This window comes from Bombus vosnesenskii, unplaced genomic scaffold (genome assembly GCF_011952255.1).
Source record: "Bombus vosnesenskii isolate JDL3184/JDL3185 unplaced genomic scaffold, Bvos_JDL3184-5_v1.1 scf7180000013363, whole genome shotgun sequence".
NCBI classification, from domain to species: Eukaryota; Metazoa; Arthropoda; class Insecta; order Hymenoptera; family Apidae; genus Bombus; species Bombus vosnesenskii.
Genome location: NW_022882996.1, coordinates 146,121 through 168,656, shown reverse-complemented (window position 1 = coordinate 168,656; position 22,536 = coordinate 146,121). Strand labels below are relative to the sequence as shown.

Sequence of the window (22,536 nt, the reverse complement as noted above, 5' to 3'; positions counted from 1 at the left end):
AAATCCAATCGGTATAAAATAAAATAAAATAAATAAAACCAGCTAACGGATTGAACGAGTTACGAACCAAACAAATAAATCAGGAAATAAGAATAACTACAAAAGGGGAAATAATTGAAACGCCAGAAATACAAGTATATATAAATATATTTTAATCAATCAACTTGGAGAGTTACATACAAGTATAAACATATATGCTAGGCATGTAATAAATTAGTAAATATTAGAGTTAGCGCTTATAATACTATGCAATAAATACAATATTATCAATTTATGAAATATAAGTATATACAAAGTTAAAAACTAATACATACAATATTGTATTATTAAAGAAATAAAAGTTACATTGTCAGAAACATATATATATGTGTGCACATTCTATTAAACAGATACATATTTGAAAGTAGCCTACGTTCCGGTAAAGATTTATAAAATAAGAACTACATTACGAAACATGCATGTCTCTAGCAACAAACCACAAAATCAGGCTTCCCAAACTACCAAATAAATCATGGCCTCTAATAACTCCAAAGCTATTACCTTTCTGTGCCCAAACCGTAGAGCATTATAATATAAGAATTACATTACGAAACATGCATGTCTCTATATAAACATATAAATAATTTATTTTTCTAAACTAAAGCTACTATTAATAATCTACAAAAGAAATAGAACACACAACGCAACACTTGGGACTAAGCGACAACCTGTCGATAGCCCAAACGCTCAAAGTAATTAACACCGCAACGACCTGAGTAATTGCATACAGAAATTCTATCATCAAACACAAATATGTAAACACACACTAAACGCACAATAATCTAGAAACAAAATCTTCAATACTATGTTGTCACACTACAAGATATATATGTATATATGAAATCAAGTGATTGACACATAACCTCAAATACACAACACTATATCACTAAAGAATCTGAATGAAAATCACTTTGCCAGAAATATATACACATATACGCGTGCGTGTGTGTGTTCTATCTTATTAAAAGAAATTAATATAAAATAAATAATTAACATTTCATTTCGTATGAACACTATATGGGCAAGAGAGATATGCATATAAATACGTATATACATATATATGTATGTGTGAGTGCCTATGTTTTATATTATCGAATACTCTATAAAATAAACTACTCGAAACAATAAATAATGCAATCGAAGAATTACAAAACATTAGTTATACTGAAGTGACACACAACATAAACATATATATATATACGTATATTCACACGAGTTATACTATTTAATAATATTAATAAATAAATGTTCTAATTGCGGTAGAATAAGGAAAAACGAGCGACAGACGAAAATTACTTCGATATCAAACAAAACTAAAGACCCGTCACTAAAAACTTTACTGATGACATTTATGAGCGGCCATGTTGGATTTACACGCGTCATGGCGACAGGAATATTAGGGATTAATGGAAGTCAGGCGCGAGAAACAAATCATGAAAACACATTGTTAACACTTTTCTTTAATAAATTTTATGGGCAACTACAAATATAAAAATATATATATATATATTTAAATAAAAGGGGGGAAATATAAAATTAAAAAATTAACAAATGTAAAATAGATAACCTAACACTATCAGACTTAAAATATATATATATATATATTAATATATATATATATATTTAATATATATATATACACACACATTGAACACAAAACAAAATATGTCAAAATTAATAATAATAAGGAACATCAAAACAGCGAACCAACAAAATTGAGACAGCTACAATAAATCAAAATCGAAGCAAGGAGCTCCGGGATAAATTTCGCTGAACTCACGCATACACCAATAGCGCACAACAGGGGAAATTCCCTTTCTCCCAGAAGCATGGTGACGAAGATGCGCCTCCAAAACCTCTTCGGAATCCCTCTTTCGCTTGGGCTGGAAACAACACGGTATATTTTAAATAAAACGAAACAGGACGAACCAAACGAACTAAAAATAAGACTAAATACGTACCAGGGAAGTCTGGAAAGGAACCTCTGATAGAAACGACTCAGCAAACATGGTTCGAACGTCGATAACCGAAGCCTAAGGAAATAGCAAAAAAGGGAAAAACAATCAAAATCACAAAACAATCTTAATATGCAAACATCCAAACTTACGCAAAACAATTCGAAGGAGGAGGTCTTTGTTATGGGAGAGCAGCGGAGTTGCGCGTGTTGCCCGAGCAAACTTTAAAATAATAATGATGCTGCAGCCACCAGCCCTTCCACGCGCCGAAGAAACACCGGTAATTCCCACGGTACAGCACGTGGAAGTTTCTCGCGGAACGGACTAGATCAGCGTGGAATGCTTCAAATCTCCTAGACGCTAGCTCAGCGGAAACACAGGACTGATAAAAAACTAAGTCGAAATATGGAATTTACATTTTGTCACGTACGATTCCAAGAAGCCCAAACTGCAACATCCCGATTCCCACGGAAGCGTACCCCCAGCGGACCACCACCCCGTAGGGGATGGCATTATAAATAAGCGATGCAACATAGCGCGGCGTTTATTATTCGTGCATTATTCGTTCTTTAATTCTTTATTCGTTCTTCAGTTTATTATTCGTGCATTATTCGTTCTTTAATTCTTTATTCGTTCTTCAGTTCATTATTCGTGCATTATTCGTTCTTTAATTCTTTATTCGTTCTTCAGTTCATTATTCGTTCATTAGTTTGCGATCGTTTGTTACTACGGCTCATTATTCTTTGCGTCTAGAAATTTGTATAAGTATTTTGCGTTTCGGGGTCTTTAGTTTTTCGATAAAGAGAAGAGAGTCGCGATTAAATAAAGTAAAATTTTAAGTCTTCATTACGATATCAATTCAGTTAGCAAGTCACTCAATTTGTATCGAAATAGTTTAATAAAGTAAAGGTTGATAGAAAACTATATTCGAGATTAAATAATAAACCCAACAACCTTCGACGATCACCAGGACAGCTGGAGTGATGGCACCAGATAGCACCTTTTCCTCAAGGTAAGCAAATTAAATTTAAAAAACTTTCTTCTTCTCTGGCAATCTCGTTGTCCTCGAGAATTGAATCAAAACCTCCTATCATCGATTTCATTTACGGTTTTAAAGATAGAAATATTGCTTAAATTTTAAACAAAGGAGTTGTCCGTTGTGTCGGCTTGTGCGAACGGTGTTTTCAGCTACTGAAACACCCACTGATCTTCGCATTCCTCCTCCCATTGTTGGTAAAATATTACCCATCTTTGGGCATGGCTTGCGAAATCACACAAGTCCCGCTCAGAAAGGACTAATAAATATACCGTCGGGGTCAATTGAAAATCAAGAACGATACCGGTATTGCTATTAACCGATATTCTTGCCATTCTTGCATGCGATTATAAGAAAGATATAACAAAACAATCCCCCCTTCGGGAAATTAACCAAAAGATCGTCCGCTGTGCCGGCTCGTGCAAACGGTTTTTTCGATTATCGAGAACACCCATCGATCTTCGCCTTCCTCCTCCCACTGTTGGTAAATTATTACCCGTCTTTGGGCAAGGCTGGCGAAATCACACGAGTTCCACACAGAGAGGATCGTTAGAATTATCCTCGATAGCTAAACTCAAAAGGCAAGAAAATCGTGGCGACAGAATCCATCGGGGTAAATGAATTGAGTTTCGGTCTTAACAGTGAAATTAAAAGAGAAGAGGAAGTCAAACAAAAAAATAAATTTATATAAAACAACAAACAATCTCACATTCCTATCTAATCCAGCAACGCCAAAATATATATATCTAGCTAATCAAATATATATATATAATAACCTAACCCATTTCACATTCAAGTAAAAATCCGTTCGACGAGGAAAATTATTTATTGTACCCAGCTTTAATCCTCTCCCGCGCTAGTATCCCTGCGCATAGCAGGTTAGCCGAAAAGTGAAATTCGTTTACCAGTTGCATTAAGCGTCAGTTAACGCTACCCATTAAACGCAAAAGAAAATAATAAAAAATAAAATATTTTGAAATAGTCTTTGGACTATTTCTGGTGGCAGCAACTATCGTATTAATTAATAACCTAAATCGGAATTAAATACACAATAATATCATTTTAATTTATTTCCTTTCCGATTAAATTCAAAACTCAAACTCGACTCCAAAAAAAAAAAAAATTTTTTTTCAGTAAAATTCAACCTTAGATTTGATCGATCTAAACAAACAAATTGATACGTAACAGTCCTTAAACGTCGAAATATCTCCAACGGGAAGGAAATGACGGCTATTTTCCGTCAAAATCGCGATTTGCGAGATATTTTGATTCTTTCGACGCTTAAACGGTTGTGCATTGCATTAGCACTGTGAAATGGAGTTCAACGAGCGCTTGAACGTCGAAATATCTCCAACGGGAAGGAAATGACGGCTATTTTTCGTCAAAATCGCGATTTGCGAGATATTTTGATTGTTTCGGCGCTTAAACGGTTGTGCATTGCATTAGCACTGTGAAAAGGAGTTCAACGAGTGCTTAAACGTTGAAATATCTCCAACGGGAAGGAAATGACGGCTATTTTTCGTCAAAATCGCGATTTACGAGATATTTTGATTGTTTCGACGCTTAAATGGTTGTGCATTGAATTAGCACTGTGAAATGGAGTTCAACGAGTGCTTAAACGTCGAAATATCTCCAACGGGCAGGAAATGACGGCTATTTTTCGTCAAAATCGCGATTTACGAGATATTTTGATTGTTTCGACGCTTAAATGGTTGTGCATTGAATTAGGACTGTGAAATGGAGTTCAACGAGTGCTTAAACGTCGAAATATCTCCAACGGGCAGGAAATGACGGCTATTTTTCGTCAAAATCGCGATTTGCGAGATATTTTGATTGTTTCGACGCTTAAATGGTTGTGCATTGAATTAGCACTGTGAAATGGAGTTCAACGAGTCCTGTCACGTCCCGCGCTCCGCACGCGCCGTAACGAGAACAAGAAAACTATTCTATACAAAACGCGCGTATAAAGATTTGAATACACAAACGAACACACGGCGCCGCGAAACTAAAGGAAGGATTAACAAAGTGAGGGGCGACTAATAAATCCAATCAGTATAAAATAAAATAAAATAAATAAAACCAACGAGTTACGAACCAAACAAATAAACCAGGAAATAAGAATTACTACGGAAAGGGAAATAATTGAAACGCCAGAAATACGAGTATATATAAATATATTTTAATCAATCAACTTGAAGAGTTACATATAAGTATAAACATATATGCTAGGCGCGTAATAAATTAGTAAATATTAGAGTTAGCGCTTATAATACTATGCAATAAATACAATATTATCAATTTATGAAATATAAGTATATACAAAGTTAAAAACTAATAGTCTAACGAATACATAAAACATACAATATTGTATTATTAAAGAAATAAAAGTTACATTGTCAGAAACATATATATATGTGTGCGCATTCTATTAAACAGATACATATTTGAAACTAGCCTACGTTCCGGTAAAGAATTATAAAATAAGAACTACATTACGAAACATGCATGTATATATATATATATATATATATATATATTATAGTCTAAACTAAACTACTATTAATGTACGCTCGAATCGACAATCTAAGATACAGGCTATGCTCCGGTAAAGAGTTATAAAATAAGAACTACGCTACGAAACATGCATGTCTCTATACAAACATATAAAAATCTATATTCTAAACTACTACTAATCTATGTGCATTCTACAATCTAAAATACATACTTAAAACTAGCCTACATGCCGGTAGAGCATTATAATATAAGAATTACATTACGAAACATGCATGTCTCTATATAAACATATAAATAATTTATTTTTCTAAACTAAAGCTACTATTAATAATCTACAAAAGAAATAGAACACACAACGCAACACTTGGGACTAAGCGACAACCTGTCGATAGCCCAAACGCTCAAAGTAATTAACACCGCAACGACCTGAGTAATTGCATACAGAAATTCTATCATCAAACACAAATATGTAAACACACACTAAACGCACAATAATCTAGAAACAAAACCTTCAATACTATGTTGTCACACTACAAGATATATATGTATATATGAAATCAAATGATTGACACATAACCTCAAATACACAACACTATATCACTAAAGAATCTGAATGAAAATCACTTTGCCAGAAATATATACATATATACGTGTGCGTGTGCGTGTTCTATCTTATTAAAAGAAATTAATATAAAATAAATAATTAACATTTCATTTCGTATGAACACTATATGGGCAAGAGAGATATGCATATAAATACGTGTGTGTGTGTGTGTGTGAGTGCATATGTTTTATATTATTGAATACTCTATAAAATAAACTACTCGAAACAATAAATAACGCAATCGAAGAATCACAAAACATTAGCCATACTGAAGTGACACACAACATAAACATATATATATATATATACGTATATTCACACGAATAATACTATTGTCACTTTAAAACAATATTAATAAATAAATGTTCTAATTGCGGTAGAATAAGGAAAAACGAACGACAGACGGAAAATTACTTCGATATCAAACAAAACTACAAATCCGTCACTATAACTTTACTAATGACATTTATGAGCAGCCATGTTAGATTTACACGCATCATGGCGACAGGAATATTAGGGATTAATGGAAGTCAGGCCGAGAAACAAATCATCAAAACACATTGTTAACACTTTTCTTTAATAAATTCTATGCGCAACTACAAATGTAAAAAAAATATATATATAATTAATTAAAAAGGGGGGAAATATAAGATTAAATAAAATACACATATATTTAACAAACATAAAATAGATAACCTAACACTATCACATTTAAAATGTGTATATATATATATATATATATATATATATATGTCGGAGATGAAAGGAAAGCCGAAGCCTTTCCTTGGAAATTTTGGGAACATCCTCTAGTACCTTAGCCTAGATTTTATTATAGTTGTAATTGCTTAAGATTTGTAATAAGCGAGATTGGGTTCGAGATACTCGTGAAGAAGAAGGACGGCTCAGACAGATTGTGTGTAGACTTTCGAGCGCTGAATAAAAATACGGTCGCGGATCGGTATCCCTTACCCCTTATTGCTGACCAAATCGCGAGATTGCAGAGTGCGAGATACTTCATTAGCCTGGACATGGCTAGCGGATTTCACCAGATTCCCATTCATCCTAACTCGACGGAATATACTGCGTTCGTTACCCCCGACGGTCAATACGAATACGTGACGATGCCGTTTGGGTTGAAAAATGCACCAGCCGTTTTCCAGAGAGCCATTTTCAAGGCCTTAGGCGACCTCGCTTATTCGTATGTCGTTGTTTATTTGGACGACGTTCTAATAATCGCCGACTCAATAGATCAAGCTCTAGAAAGGTTGCACACTGTACTAAACACTCTCGTAAACGCCGGATTTTCTTTCAATTTCGCTAAATGTTCTTTTCTGAAAACGTCGGTACTTTATTTGGGATATGTAATTCGTAACGGAGAAGTTCGTCCAAACCCGGGAAAAATACAAGCTTTGAATTCTTTACCTGCACCGTCGACCGTCACACAGCTTAGGCAGTTCATAGGTTTGGCCTCTTACTTCCGAAAATTTATTCCTAAATTTTCACAAGTGATGAAACCCTTGTACGCACTCACTTTTAGTAACAAGCACATAACTTGGACGGACTGGCACGAAAAGATAAGACAACAGATAATTTCCGTTCTGACCGACGCGCCGGTGTTAATGATATTTGATCCCAATCGTCCCATAGAGCTACATACCGACGCTAGTTCGGAGGGGTATGGAGCTATTTTGATGCATAAAGTCGAAAAGGAAAACAGAGTCATCGAATATTATAGTAAAAGGACCAGTCCCGCGGAATCTAGCTATCATTCGTACGAACTGGAGACACTAGCAGTAGTAAGCGCCGTCAAGCATTTCCGACACTACTTACATGGACGGAAATTCTTAGTAGTTACCGACTGTAATTCTTTGAAAGCCTCCAGCAACAAAGTAAACTTAAACGACCGGGTTTATAGGTGGTGGGCTTATTTGCAAACATTCGATTTTGACATCATGTATCGAGAGGGTAAACGAATGGCCCACGTAGATTTCTTTTCGCGAAACCCCGTAGACTTGAATCGCCGTATGATAGACAAGGTCGCAGAGAAAGAGATTAATCTGGCCGAGATCTCCGAAGATTGGCTATTAGCGGAACAACGTCGCGATCCGCAAATCTCCGAGATCGTCGATAAATTACAGAACGAAGGGCTCGCGGAAGACGTCGCGAATACGTATGAGTTACGGTCCGGCACCCTTCATCGTAAAATACAGAGAAAAGGTAGAACTCTCTGCCTGCCCATCGTTCCGAGAGGGTTTAGGTGGTCCGTTATTAACCATGTGCACCAGTCCATTATGCACTTAGGTTGGGATAAAACGCTTGAGAAACTGTACGAGTATTACTGGTTCGAAGGAATGGCGAAGTATGTTCGCATATTCGTAGAGAACTGTCATGCTTGTCGAGTTTCAAAGGCAAGTTCGGGTAGAGTACAAGCCGAACTACACCCCATACCTAAGACTAGTATACCTTGGCATACGGTGCACATGGACATAACGGGCAAGCTGAGTGGCAAGAATGACTCGAAAGAGTATGTCGTCGTCTTGATCGATGCCTTTACGAAATTCGTGCACTTACATCACACACGCAAATTGGATTCACTTAGCGTTATCAAGGCACTTAAGTCCGCCGTGTTTTTGTTCGGTAGTCCCTGTCGGATAATAGCAGATCAGGGTAGATGTTTCACGGGCCGGGAATTTCAAGAACTCTGTGCAAGCAAACAAATCAAAGTTCATTTGATCGCGACCGGTGCAAGTAGGGCCAATGGGCAAGTAGAACGTGTTATGAGCACGTTAAAAAATATGTTCACAACGGTAGAAACGACCGGGCGTTCATGGCAAGACGCGATCGGGGAGATGCAATTGGCTTTGAATTGCACCATCAACCGCGTAACCAAATCGAGTCCTTTAGAGTTATTGATTGGTAGAGCAGCAAGACCGTATGACTTATTACTACCTGATAACATCGAGGAAAAAGAAATAGATATCTCCAGTGTAAGACAACAGGCGATAAAGGAGATGGAAACTAGTGCTAGGTATGACAAAGAGAGATTCGATAAAACCAAAGCTAAAGTAGTTAGGTTTAATCTCGGTGATTTGGTACTACGCCAAAATGAAGAAAGGAACCAGACAAAATTGGATTGGTCGTAATATTCCTTTGATCTTAGTTTGGGTTTTATCAAATTTTCTCTTGCCATTCGTTGTACGGTGTAAATTTTATTGAACAGATCTTCGAGATATTCTGAGTATGTTGGTTCCATGTTCCCTTCGATTGTTACTTCACCAATAGGTTCTCTGGCTAGATGTCCGAAATTAATTTGTGCGGGGAGAATTTCGTTCCCTTCCTTCATTTTAGTTTTTATTTTGCGCCAAGACGCAAGTTTACTGACATCGATCCAATTACCCAATTGCTTGCTAATAGCATTCAAGATACAAATTTTTGAAAGTGCCGCAGCCATGTTAACCCAAATATATTTTGTATATAGTATAGTGTGATACCATCTATATTTTCCTAGGGAAATCATAAGATCAGCACTACCTACTATGTTACCTACGTCAAATATTAGATGTAGTAACCAATAAAGTATTTTTAATCCAATTATAATCCAATGGCTAGCGTATTTATTCAAGTTTTTATATATATCTTCGACTGGTGATTCCCTATTTTCTCCCTTTTGATTTCTTCGAGCTCGTTGGACTTGTGTTTCTTCAGCTTGAAAATGTTTAGAATCCTTTTCCTTAGTTACCCCTTTTTCTTCTTTATTTACTTTATTCACAACACCTTTGTTTTTCTCTACCTTTTCAGGATGAATAGTTTCACTGGAAGTGCTTATTGTAATTAAATTATTATTTATTTGTAAGGAACGTTTAGGAATATTTTTGGTAGATTTGGAATTAGTCTTTGAATTTTTATTACAAACCTTTTTGCTTATAGATTCTGTTTTGGATTTATGGATAGCTATATTTTTATTCTCTATAGTGTGATCTTCCTTGCAATTTAATGATTTGGCTTTGAGTTCGATAAAGTTTCCTTCTGATGGTTTTATAGAGGTTTTTGAGTGAGATGCACTCGCTATCTCTTTTCCTATTATGGTTGAAACATTCACGAAATTCGTGGAGTCTTGCTTTTGTATCTTTGCCAAGTCGAACGTGGAGGGGCAATTTGCACTTCCCAGCGGGTCCAATATCTCTGTGATGTTAGGCAGTGGATAAGCATTGCCTGTCGTCTCGTTGTTCAATTTCCTAGTTCCTGCTTCGTCTGAAAGTTCTTTGGCACTAATATTATTTATCTTGTTTGGTAACTCAGAAAATTTCTCATTCATGATCCTGTCTATGGCACCGTGCGTCCTCTTATTATTTAACGTGACATTATCCCTTATCACAGCAACGGAATGGTGTTTGCATTGAAAAGTTGATTGGTTGAAATGATCAGCATCTCTCTTTTGATTTAGATCTCTATCGAGGTATTTGTTTATGCGTTTTTCTTCCCAAGTTATTGCTCTTGTTTCTTTCCTGACATTTTCTTCTATTCCCGGGTTGTTTAGATGTTTCCGCGACGGCGGTACAAATCTCCAGTCCTGGCGGTTGTTTCCAGTATAGATACTATTGTATGGTGGATGAACGTTATTTTGGTTATAATTATCCGAAGGTGTCGGATGTTGGTATCGAATTCTATTGTTCACTTGTTTTAATTCTCGTGTTGCTTTCACGGCTTGGCGGTACGCATCGTCCAAGGATTGGTATCCTGCTATCTTTACTCGTAAATACACCTCGTTTGGGAGCTCCTTAACGAAAGCTTCCCTCGTGTCTCGATCTATCCTATCTTGAAATACGGTGCCGTACTCGTACCTTTCCCCGTTCATTATCGCCAGCCTGAGATCTTTGACGCGTTCTACGTAGTCCAAAATATCTTCTCCCGGTCGTTGAAATATTGTAGCTAATTCCCCTTTATATTCGTTAACCGTTTTTCCCGGACCGAACATATCTTTTAATTTATTCCCGAAATCGTTTAAACTTATTATTTCTATGTCTTCTATGGCGAGAAATGCGTGTCCGCGAAGTTTATTCGTTAATAATTTTACTAACTGAGATTCTTGATGCTTAGGAATCATGTTTCGTGCGCGCTCGCATACTCTTAAAAATCGAAATACCGAGGGTCGATGTCCGTCGAACACTGGTACTGTCTCTATGGCATCTTTTAACTTAATTGATTGGGGATTAACTTCTATCGGTATTGTCGCTTGGGAAATTATCGGCGATGATACGGGTGTCTTGCTTTCTTTTTTTATTTTCAGTGAACGCACATCGTCTTGTAATTTATTCATTGTTGTACTCATGTCGCGAAAATTCGCATCCCATGCTTTAAGTTTTTCCGATAACATCAAGATCATGTCTTTGTCCAACGATTCTAATTTAGTCGACATTATTTCTTAGGTATATATTTTATCGATAATCGTAACAACTTTAATCCTTTGTGGAGCGAATCGAACCGTTTAAACCAACTTTAATCCTCCGTGAAGCGGATCCCACCGCTGCCACCAAAAATTTATAACTACTAATCTGTTACGTATCTATTTGTTTAAATCGATCAAATCTTAAGTTTAAATTTTACTGAAAATTTTTTTTTTTTATAGTTTGAGTTTGAATTTAATCTGAAGGGAAATAAATTGAAATGATATTTCTGTGTATTTAATACTGATTTAGATTTCTAATTAATACGGTAGTTGCTGCCACCAGAAATAGTCTAAGGACTATTTCAAAATATTTTACTTTTATTATTTTCTTTTACGTTTAATGGGTAGCGTTAACTGACGCTTAATGCAACTGGTAAATGAATTTCACTTTTCGGCTAACCTGCTATGCGCAGGGATACTAGCACGGGAGAGGATTAAAGCTGGGTACAATGAATATTTTTCCTCGTTGAACGGATTTTTATTTCGACGTAGAATTGCTTAGGTTATTGTATATATATTTTATTAGCTGGATATTTATATTTTAGCGTTGCTGGATTGGATAGGAACGTAAGATTTTTCGTTGTTTTATATAAATTTATTTTTACGTTTGACTTCTTCTTCTTTTTTAATTTCGCTGTAGTAGTTTGCCGTTAGAACCGAAACTCAATTCACTTACTACGATGGATTCTGTTACCACGATTTTCTTGCCTTTTGAGTTTAATAATCGAGGATGATTCTAACGATCCTCTCTGCGTGGAACTCGTGTGATTTCGCAAGCCTTGCCCAAAGACGGGTAATATTTTACCAACAGTGGGAGGAGGAATGCGAAGATCGATGGCTGTTTTCGATAATCGAAAACACCGTTTGCACAAGCCAACGCAGTGAACGATTTTTTGGTTAAATTTTCGAAGGGAAATTGTTCTGTTATTTCTCTCTTACAGTCGCATGCAATGATGGCAAGAATATCGGTTAATAGCAATGCCGGTATTGTTCTTAATTTTCGATCGATTCCGACGATGTATTTAATAGTCCTTTCTGTGCGGGACTTGTGTGATTTCGCAAGCCTTGCCCAAAGACGGGTAATATTTTACCAACAGTGGGAGGAGGAATGCGAAGATCAGCGGATGTTTCAGTAGCTGAAAACACCGTTCGCACAAGCCGACACAGCGGACAACTCCTTTGTTTAAAGTTTAAACAATGATTCTATCTTCAAAACCGTTCACGAAAATAAAACGAGATCAATGATAGGAAGTTCTAATTCAGTTCTCGAGGACAACGAGATTATCAGAGAAGAAGGAAATTTTCAAAATTAATTTTCTTACCTTGAGGAGTAGGTGCTGTCTGGTGCCATTACCTCAGCCGCTCCGGTGGTCGTCGAAGTTTTTGTTGGGTTTATTATTTGAACTCGAATGTAGTTTATTATCAACTCTTACTTTATTTATCTATTTTAATACAGACTGAGCAATTTACTAACTGGATTAATATCGCAATTACAATGCGCGTTTGTGTCTAAACGATGAAATGAGGACTTCAAAGATAAAATTTTCTTTTACTTAGTCGCGACTCTCTTTTCTTTACCGAAAAAACTAAAGACCCCGAAACGCAAAATACAATACAAAATTTCTAAACGCAGTGATGAGCGCAATAACGAACGCAAAGAATAATGAGCCGTAATAACAACGATCGCAAGAATTATGAACAAACTAATGAACGCTGCGCTATGTTGCTACGCTTATTTATAATGCCATCCCCCACGGGGTGGTGGTCCGCTGGGGGTACGCTTCCGTGGGAATCGGGATGTTGCAGTTTGGGCTTCTTGGAATCGTACGTGACAAAATGTAAATTCCGTATTTCGACCTAGTTTCTATCAGTCCTGTGTTTCTGCTGAGCTAGCGTCTAGGAGATTTGAAGCATTCCACGCTGATCTAGTCCGTTCCGCGAGAAACTTCCACGTGCTGTACCGTGGGAATTACCGGTGTTTCTTCGGCGCGTGGAAGGGCTGGTGGCTGCAGCATCATTATCATTTCAATGTTTGCTCGGGCAACACGCGCAACTCCGCTGCTCTCCCACAACAAGGACCTCCTTCGTTGAGTTATTTTTCGTAAGTTTGGATATTCGCATATTATGGTTGTTTTGTGATCTTAATGTTTTTTCCCTTTTTTGTTGTTCCCCTAGGCTTCGGTGATCGACGTTCGGACAATGTTTGCGGAGGCATTTCCATCAGAGGTTCCTTTCCAGACTTCCCTGGTACGTATTTAGTCTTGTTTTTAGTCTGCTTGATTCGTTCTGTTTCGTTTTATTTAGAATATACCGTGTTGTTCTCAGCCCAAGCGAAAGAGGGATTCCGAAGAACCCATGGGCGACTCGGGAGGATCCATCAAACGCATGCGGCCCTGTGATAAACCACGAGTATCAGAGTGGTTGGAGGAACTATTCAACATTGATGCCGAGACCGTGTCGAAATTGGGCTTTGACGATTTGGTTACTTTCGACGAGAATTTCTTCGATGCAGAGACCGTCGTATTGGAGAGGGAACCCCCTCTGGTTGAAATCGTTGATACCGATCGTTGCGTGAAAGTTCGTTTTGCTAATGAAATTCCCGAAGAGGTTTTGGAGGCACATCATCGTCACCATGCTTCTGGAAGAAAGGGAATTTCCCCTGTTGTGCGCTATTGGTGTATGCGTGAGTTCAGCGAACTTTATCCCGGAGCTCCTTGCTTCGATTTTGATTTAGTGTAGCTGCTTCAATTTCGTTGGTTCGCTGTTTGATGTTCCTTATTATTATTAATTTTTTGATATATTTTGTTTTGTGTTCAATATATATATATATATATATTTTAAATGTGATAGTGTTAGATTATCTATTTTTTTTTTTAATTTTATATTGCCCCCCTTTTTAATTAATTATATATATATATATTTTTACATTTGTAGTTGCGCATAAAATTTATTAAAGAAAAGTGTTAACAATGTGTTTTCATGATTTGTTTCTCGCGCCTGACTCCCATTAATCCCTAATATTCCTGTCGCCATGATGCGTGTAAATCCAACATGGCCGCTCATAAATGTCATCAGTAAAGTTTTTAGTGACGGGTCTTTAGTTTTGTTTGATATTGAAGTAATTTTTGTCTGTCGCTCGTTTTTCCTTATTCTACCGCAATCAGAACATTCACTTATTAATATTGTTTTAAAGTGACAATAGTATAACTCGTGTGAATATACGTACATATATATATGTTTATGTCGTGTGTCACTTCAGTATGGCCAATGCTTTGCAATTCCTCGATTGCGTTATTTATTGTTTTGAGTAGTCCACTTTATAGAGTATTCGATAATATAAAACATATGCACTCACACATACACACACACATATATATATATATATACGTATTTATATGCACATTTCTCTTGCCCATGTAATGTTCATACGAAATGAAATGTTAATTATTTATTTTATATTAATTTCTTTTAATAAGATAGAACACGCACACGTATATATGTATATATTTCTGGCAAAGTGATTTTCATTCAGATTCTTTAGTGATATAGTGTTGCGTATTTCAGGTTATGTGTCAATCATTTGATTTCATATATACATATATATCTTGTATTGTGACAACATAGTATTGAAGGTTTTGTTTCTAGATTATTGTGCGTTTAATGTGTGTTTACATATTTGTGTTTGATGATAGAATTTCTGTATGCAATTCCTCAAGTCGTTGCGGTGTTAATTATTTTGAGCGTTTGGGCTATCGACAGGTTGTCGCTTAGTCCCAAGTGTTGTGTGTTCTATTTCTTTTGTAGATTATTAATAGTAGTTTTAGTTTAGAAAATAGATTATTTATATGTTTATATAGAGACATGCATGTTTCATAATGTAGTTCTTATTTTATAATGCTTTACCGGCATGTAGGCTAGTTTTAAGTATGTATTTTAGATTGTAGAATGCACATAGATTAGTAGTAGTTTAGAATATAGATTTTTATATGTTTGTATAGAGACATGCATGTTTCGTAGCGTAGTTCTTATTTTATAACTCTTTACCGGAACGTAGGCTAGTTTTAAGTATGTATCTTAGATTATCGATTTGAATCAATAATGTAGAAAGATCATACATTAATAGTAGTTTAGTTTAGAATATAATTTATATATTTATATATAGACATGCATGTTTCGTAATGTAGTTCTTATTTTATAATTCTTTACCGGAACGTAGGCTAGTTTTAAGTATGTATCTGTTTAATAGAATGCGCACACATATATATATGTTTCTGACAATGTAACTTTATTTCTTTAATAATACAATATTGTATGTTTTATGTATTCGTTAGACTATTAGTTTTTAACTTTGTATATACTTATATTTCATAAATTGATAATATTGTATTTATTGCATAGTATTATAAGCGCTAACTCTAATATTTACTAATTTATTACATGCCTAGCATATATGTTTATACTTATATGTAACTCTCCAAGTTGATTGATTAAAATATATTTATATATACTTGTATTTCTGGCGTTTCAATTATTTCCCCTTTTGTAGTTATTCTTATTTCCCGGTTTATTTGTTTGGTTCGTAACTCGTTCAATCCGTTAGCTGGTTTTATTTATTTTATTTTATACTGATTGGATTTATTAGTCGCCCTCGCTTTGTTAATCCTTCCTTTAGTTTCGTAGCGCCGTGTGTTCGTTTGTGTATTCAAATCTTTATTCGCGCGTTTTGTATAGAATAGTTTTCTTGTTCTCGTTACGGCGCGTGCGGAGCGCGGGACGTGACACCCCCGCCCTTGGAGTTCAAATTTCCAAAGGAAATTTGACTGATGGTGTCTCTGAGTTCGCTCAAGGCGGACGTAGATGGCGTTGGTTGTTGAGTGACTATCGGTGTTATGGTCCATCATTCCCAGGATGTTTACTGTTCCAGGAACGGTTGTTTTCCTGTCGCTCCTCTGGCCAATGTGTTCAAGACTGCAGATTTTTCTGCCGGGAACATGACGTGGTCCCGTAGTGCATCGAGATCCTTTTGGGTATATATTCCGCTCATGGCCAACGACGATGGTGCTGAATATTGCCACGTTTGACGTACGTCCGGGCGGAGTTCCTGTGGTGCAATTGTTTCCATGGGTTTTGGTACGAATTTGTGCCAGAATCCGTCGATATTGTATAGCGTAGGTAGTACCGCGCTACATTCTCGGTGGTTTCCGTGTTGCGTTAGGATGTGTGTCTTTGGCGTTAAAAATGCGGTGCGATTCCCTTGCCAAACGGGTAGCTCCGAGTAGCATTCTGTTGTATGTCGTACTTTTACTTGTACCGGAATGCATTTGACTATGTGGACTGCTTCTCCTGCGATCAGGGCCATGTGTCCTGGGGCTTTGGTTATGGTATATGCAAATTCATCGGGCAGTAAGATTGCTAAGCTTAAAGCATTCTCTATTAGTTTCTTCTGCGTGGTACATCTTTGTGTCGATATATCATGATACAATGTTGTCATTTGTCGTTTAATATGTTTCTCTACGTAAATGAATTATGAGTTGACGTATGCGAATATGTCCAAATTTTCGACTGCAGTCTTTCTTTTGGAGATAAACGTATTTCCTCTTGTTGTTTCTAACAGGAACAATTTGGGGTGTTCGGTGGATAGTAGGGTATATCCACACAGTGGCTGTTCTCCGGTTTTAGTCAGTGCAAATGTTACTTCTTGCGTTGTTAGTGCGTAAACTGATTGTGCTGATTCTCTGTTGGTTTTTATTTCCTGGATTTTTGTAGCAATTCCTTCATATAGCACATCGTACTGATCAAATTTGCATGGTGAGGGTGGTTGTGGTTGCCAATAAGTGTATCCGTCTTCAGTGTCTAGACAGTTCCCTTCGCTAAAGGTACATACCGTTCCTGATTTCAGTAGAATTTTGTTCGCCTCGATCAGTACTGGCACAACTGCTGATTTTAAACTTATCCTTACTGTTGCTTGCACGATGACCTTTTCCCAGCTTCCGTATGGGTCTACATACTGTGTTCTCTGGCAGCTGCCGTCGTCTGTTAGCTTGCCGGCTAGGACAAGCGACCTTGTTTCTGTTGCATTATCCTTTAGGCCAACTATAAGGTTTTGTGGTCCGAGCGAAAACGTGCAGTCTTGGTGCATCCTTGCACATTGTTGGGCGGTTGTTTCATGGAGGTATTCGGCGAATCCGTTATGCACTGCCGACGAGTGGGAGTGCATGCCACAGTAATATACAATTCGAGTTATTTGCACCTTGCATTGCCTTACGTTGGTAAATTCAAATTCTGAGAGTTGAAGTAGTTGTATATAAATATCTTGCGTTTCAGTCATTGTATGCTGTATGCTGCAGTCCCCGATGGAGTTTAAAGAGATAGTGGTGACGTTGAGGTGGTTGCCATTGCAGTCATATCCTACCAGGCCGTATGTTATTTTGATGAGGGTGAGTACGATGACTAGGCGATTCATCTTCCTATTAACAATTTATTAAATTGTTTCTTACTCTCAAGTTTATTAGAAATAAGAATAACCTTTTATTATTATTAATATATATATATGTGTCGGATCGGAATTGGAAATGGGGTTGTGGGCGTCAAATGAATCTTTTCGAGGATTAGCCATTGATACGGTACACACAGGCGTAGTTTATTACAATGATAGAATTATTACAGTCTTAACAATTGATCACGGTGGTTCGGCACTCGCGACGCTAGTGACGATGCTCTCGGGCTCAATAACGAATCCGCGGTCAACGGGACGACAACAGAACGTACTCACAAAGTCCAAGTCTGAGAATAATCACTGATCGCGAAGGCGTTACTCTTCGATCGATGAGATCGCGAGCGAGAATGACTTTCCCGTCCCGATGATGCCACACAGGAAAACTATAACGGGGTGTGTCTAAGGATACGAGATCATCGGATTCGTCGAGAAAAGCCTTCGTTCAGAAAGTATTGCTGCTAATTGGTTAATCTCCATATCGGTGGTTAGAAAGGGATGCTAGCCGCCCTCGAGGGAAAGTTGCTAGTGGGAGATGCCGCTCGTTGAAAAATATGTCTCCCCTATCTTCCCGTAGTTGGGACAAAGACCGTTTGTCTGTTTGAAGGACTTTAGTTAACTAAACCTTAAGATTTATAACGGGCCCTCGGGCTAGCCGAACATGTACTGCGGAGACGCATCGACATCTGGCAATCATCTTACTCGAAGAATAGGGTCTGCACGTGGCGAGCCACGGGACAGAAACCGTTGGAATGTTTACTGTCGCGTGTCGCCACAAATATTTCTTTTAAGGAGAGCTATAGAATTACTTCATACCTTTGTTAGGCAAAGCGTTCATCCCGTGACCGCGGCTACGTTCGGCGACTGACTGTCGCCTCGAGCCCAAGCTCATTATCACAATTCTCGAATAATTACAATCGGGTTGAATAACTACAATTGTTCAATTACAGCTATAGTAGACTCTAGGTTACAATGTTGCGGGATTATCCAAAATTCCAAAGGCTCCGGTGTTCTTTCATCTCCGACATATATAAAAGAAAAATTTTATATTTATGTTTTTTTTTCCTTTTTTTTTGTTATTGTTATAACCTTGTTTTATTTTAGGTTTTATGTACTTGTTATTAGTGAAAATAAATACCATGAATGCTACCTGGGTTATAATTATATACGTATTGGTAAGTAATATAGATGAGATTTGTTTTATCGTTATAAATATATAAGTATATATTATCTATAGGAATAGATATTACAATTATGGCTTGTCTTTGAATATATATATATATGTGCGTGTAATGGTAAATATGACGACTTATTTTACGAGTCACTTGGATTATCAATAGATATCGCCTACTTTACAACATGCGTGTATATATATTGGTAAACATTAAGTGAAAGTTATATGCATAATTATAAATGTCATTTGTTTACAGGTGGATAGCATCAGTATTTGGTCTTGTGCGTAGCATACAAGTCCTTTATAGTTCTACGGCGCGGATTGCTATTCCTTGAACTAAAAAGTTTCTTTCAAGGTGAGTTAGATTAGTGTAAACGATCATGCATTGGAGGCATGATATAGCGGGTTGCAGGTCCGCTAGGTTTATATCACACATACGACAGTATGATATTCGTGTTCTTGCAGATACTCCGCATATGAAATGAGTGGGTGGGTCGTCACATAGGTCCTGGTCTATCTAAATGGTAGACAGAACGTATCAACCGAACACAGAGGCAAGACTGAACATCCTCCGTCGCTTCCAGATCGAATGCGGGTACGAGCCCGTCTGAGTCCTCTATGTTAGGGTTGATGAACTCGCCACCTGTTCTGTACATACATACAAAAACAGTTAATATATATATTTTATAATTTTTTATAAGTTTTGTTCGGACCTATCCCTTTGTACAAATACTGTATCCCTGTATGTGGTATAATATATAATATGTTATAGTTATGTTAGTTGTTGTTTATTATATATGTTTTCCTTATCTCTCTTTTTTTTCCCTCTTTTTTTTATTATATAATTTTTGTATATAATTTTTTTATTATATAATTGTTATTGCAATGCTGTATTACATTGTACTGGCTATTATTTGTGTGGGGTGCGTATGTGTGGGGTGCGCGCGACGAATTTTCATTATGGTCGCTTGCGTGTATCGTTTGTTTGTCAACAGTAGCGTGTTGTTGGAATAGTTAATTTGTTAATCATTATAATTTATTTTGTAGTGTTTCTGTAATATTGTTTGTGTTTCATGATATTGTGTGTGTCAATACCGCGTGCTACTTTAATGCGATAGCATGGATTGTGTTGTTTTCGAATTTCGATAGTCATTGTTTTGATTATACGTGACTCGCATTTATATAAATTTCGTTTAATTTAGTTAATGTTTTTTTTCTCTCTTTTTTTTTTTGTGTGTGTATTGTGTTACCAGATATTTTGTGTAACGTAACTTTATTCCTTTGCATCGAGTTCAGTCATGTTGTTAATATTTAGTTAGTCTATCTTGATTAATTTTTAACCTATTCCTGTGTTTATTAACCTTTCTTATTTTCCCTATTAATTTATTATTGCATGTACTTGCTATTTGCTATTATTTTGTGTATGATATGAGTTAGTTCCCTTATTAGTGATTAAAATCTACTTGTTAGATTAATATTGTCTGTAATTCTTCAGATTCTACTCTTTCGATGCTGCATCACTTACCTAGATCATTCCCACAACATCATCTGATTCTTCGATATGCCTTGGATACTTACTACGGTTGTCTTCAATCGTCTTATATCTGTGGCCATAAAGGTACTGTTTAGTTTATTTAGTTTAATATGTGTATAATGCATTGTGTGTGTGACCGCTATTGTGTATTACAAAATCTGCTTCTACATGTTAGATATAATAATATAACAATACTACATAGATTAATACATAATAAGATATCCCTTTGCTTTCAATTAATCTATCTTAATTATTTTCTAACCACTTTCTACACTTATCAGCTATTTTATTTCCTTTTGTTAATCTGCGACATTCATGCATGTACACTTCCTTGTATGGTGATTAATTGTTCACGAGGTAAGTTGCACTTTCACTGTTTTGATCATTCGTTGAACTAACACGTTTCACATTCAAACAGTAATCGGAGCACTCGTAATGAACTTCTTTTCCTTTTCAGGGTTATCTGTGTTGTTCAACGAACAGTGGCATGCTTCCACAGTATTGTTATGACATTTAGTACTGTTGTTACTTGCATTAAGGCAGTGAAGTTAATTTGTTCATTTATTTTTCAGCTGGCTGTTGTACATGGTGTTCCGCAAACAGGGAGCCTAATCTATTTTGCACGTAAACCTTCTTGTATGATGTCACTTGTTCACAAGGTAACTTTCACTTCCACTCTTTTAATTATGTAAAATGTTTTCGGGTAAAACCCTTTCCTTGATTTTTAGAATCGCTGGATTGAGGCAAGACGTGTGGTTTAGCTTCGAATATGGGAGAATCTTCGGTTGACGTATCCAGTTTAAATCTTTTTGAGACATGCGTGTCCTTTTCTCGTTGTGGAGTTAGCTCTGGAATTACGGCGGAGGGTTCTTCTTCTTCGCCTGTTGTGTCCATGCGCCTTTTTCCTTGATCAGTTATTTCTCTATTTGTGTTTACATCGAGTTCGGTTAGTGTTTCGTCAAAATATTTTACGGGTGTTTCTTCCAGTGTAAGATGCTTTCGAGTAGAAATTTTTTCTTGTTTTGTAAGATCAGTGGATTGAGGTAAGACGCGTGGTTTGGCTTCGAATACGGGAGAGTCTTCCGTTGACGTGTCTATTTCGAATCTTTTTGGGACAGGATAGCGAATCGGTGAGACTTCCTCTCTCTTTCTGATTGGCAAACAAACTTCCGGAGGGTTCCTAGATAATGCGTCTGCGTTTGCGTTCGCTCTGCCTTCTTTGTATACAATATCAAATTCAAAGTCCGATAATTTTAATTTCCATTTCCAAATTCTGGAAGTAGGATCTTTGATAGAATGCATCCACACTAAAGGTTTATGATCGGTTACGATAGTAAACTTTCTTCCGTAAAGATACGGTCGGAAGTGCATTGCGCTGTAAACAATTGCCAGACAATTGCCAAATGGTAGAGTAGTTTTGTTCGGCGGAATTTAATAGTCTTGAGGCATACGCAACTGGCAAATCCTTTCCGATTGGCCCTTGACTCAGTACACCGCTTATTGCATATCCTGATGCGTCTGTAGTAAGGTTAAAAGGTTTAGAAAAGTCTGGATATTGAAGGACGGGTTTCGTCACTAACGCTGTCTTTATATTATTGAATGCGTTTTCCTGATCTTCTGTCCATTTAAAAGGTGTCTTTCCTTAATAGTTGTGTCAATGGTTTCGCGACCTTGGAGAAATCGGGTATAAATCTTCTATAATATCCTGCTAGTCCCAGAAATTGTTTGATATTTTTCGCCC

General features: G+C 36.7%; 1 protein-coding gene and 1 long non-coding RNA gene across 5 annotated transcripts; one reads left to right on the top strand and one right to left on the bottom strand.

Moving 5' to 3' along the window:
* Positions 1-1,705: 1,705 nt before the first annotated feature.
* LOC117237234 lies at positions 1,706-2,478 on the bottom strand. The gene is made up of 3 exons (XR_004493969.1): positions 2,147-2,478; positions 2,001-2,072; positions 1,706-1,922 (listed from the first exon to the last, which is right to left on the bottom strand). It is a non-coding gene; the product is annotated as an uncharacterized LOC117237234 (long non-coding RNA).
* A 10,951-nt stretch (positions 2,479-13,429) lies between these two features.
* LOC117237236 lies at positions 13,430-20,036 on the top strand. 4 transcript variants are annotated; one of them, XR_004493972.1, is made up of 6 exons: positions 13,430-13,695; positions 13,833-13,841; positions 13,920-14,277; positions 17,919-18,031; positions 19,518-19,616; positions 19,727-20,036. XR_004493972.1 is itself a non-coding variant. In XM_033501002.1 (5 exons), the coding sequence occupies exons 2-5, from the start codon at positions 13,794-13,796 to the stop codon at positions 19,548-19,550; spliced, it is 552 nt and encodes a 183-aa protein (XP_033356893.1). In that variant the 5' UTR covers positions 13,431-13,695; positions 13,770-13,793; the 3' UTR covers positions 19,551-20,036. The 4 variants fall into 4 exon arrangements, 1 of the variants encoding a protein (XP_033356893.1); XR_004493970.1 differs by having other exon boundaries at positions 13,431-13,695; positions 13,770-13,841; XR_004493971.1 differs by having other exon boundaries at positions 13,431-13,841.
* Positions 20,037-22,536: the final 2,500 nt, after the last annotated feature.

What these genes read in the sequence shown, in the direction of transcription:
- LOC117237236 (XM_033501002.1), top strand. Translation starts at nt 13,794, where the DNA reads ATGTTTGCGGAGGCATTTCCATCAGAGGTTCCTTTCCAGACTTCCCTG. An exon ending in TTCCTTTCCAGACTTCCCTG is followed by an intron (nt 13,842 to 13,919) that starts GTACGTATTTAG and finishes TGTTGTTCTCAG; the next exon opens with CCCAAGCGAAAGAGGGATTC. An exon ending in CGTATGTTATTTTGATGAGG is followed by an intron (nt 18,032 to 19,517) that starts GTGAGTACGATG and finishes ATTTGTTTACAG; the next exon opens with GTGGATAGCATCAGTATTTG.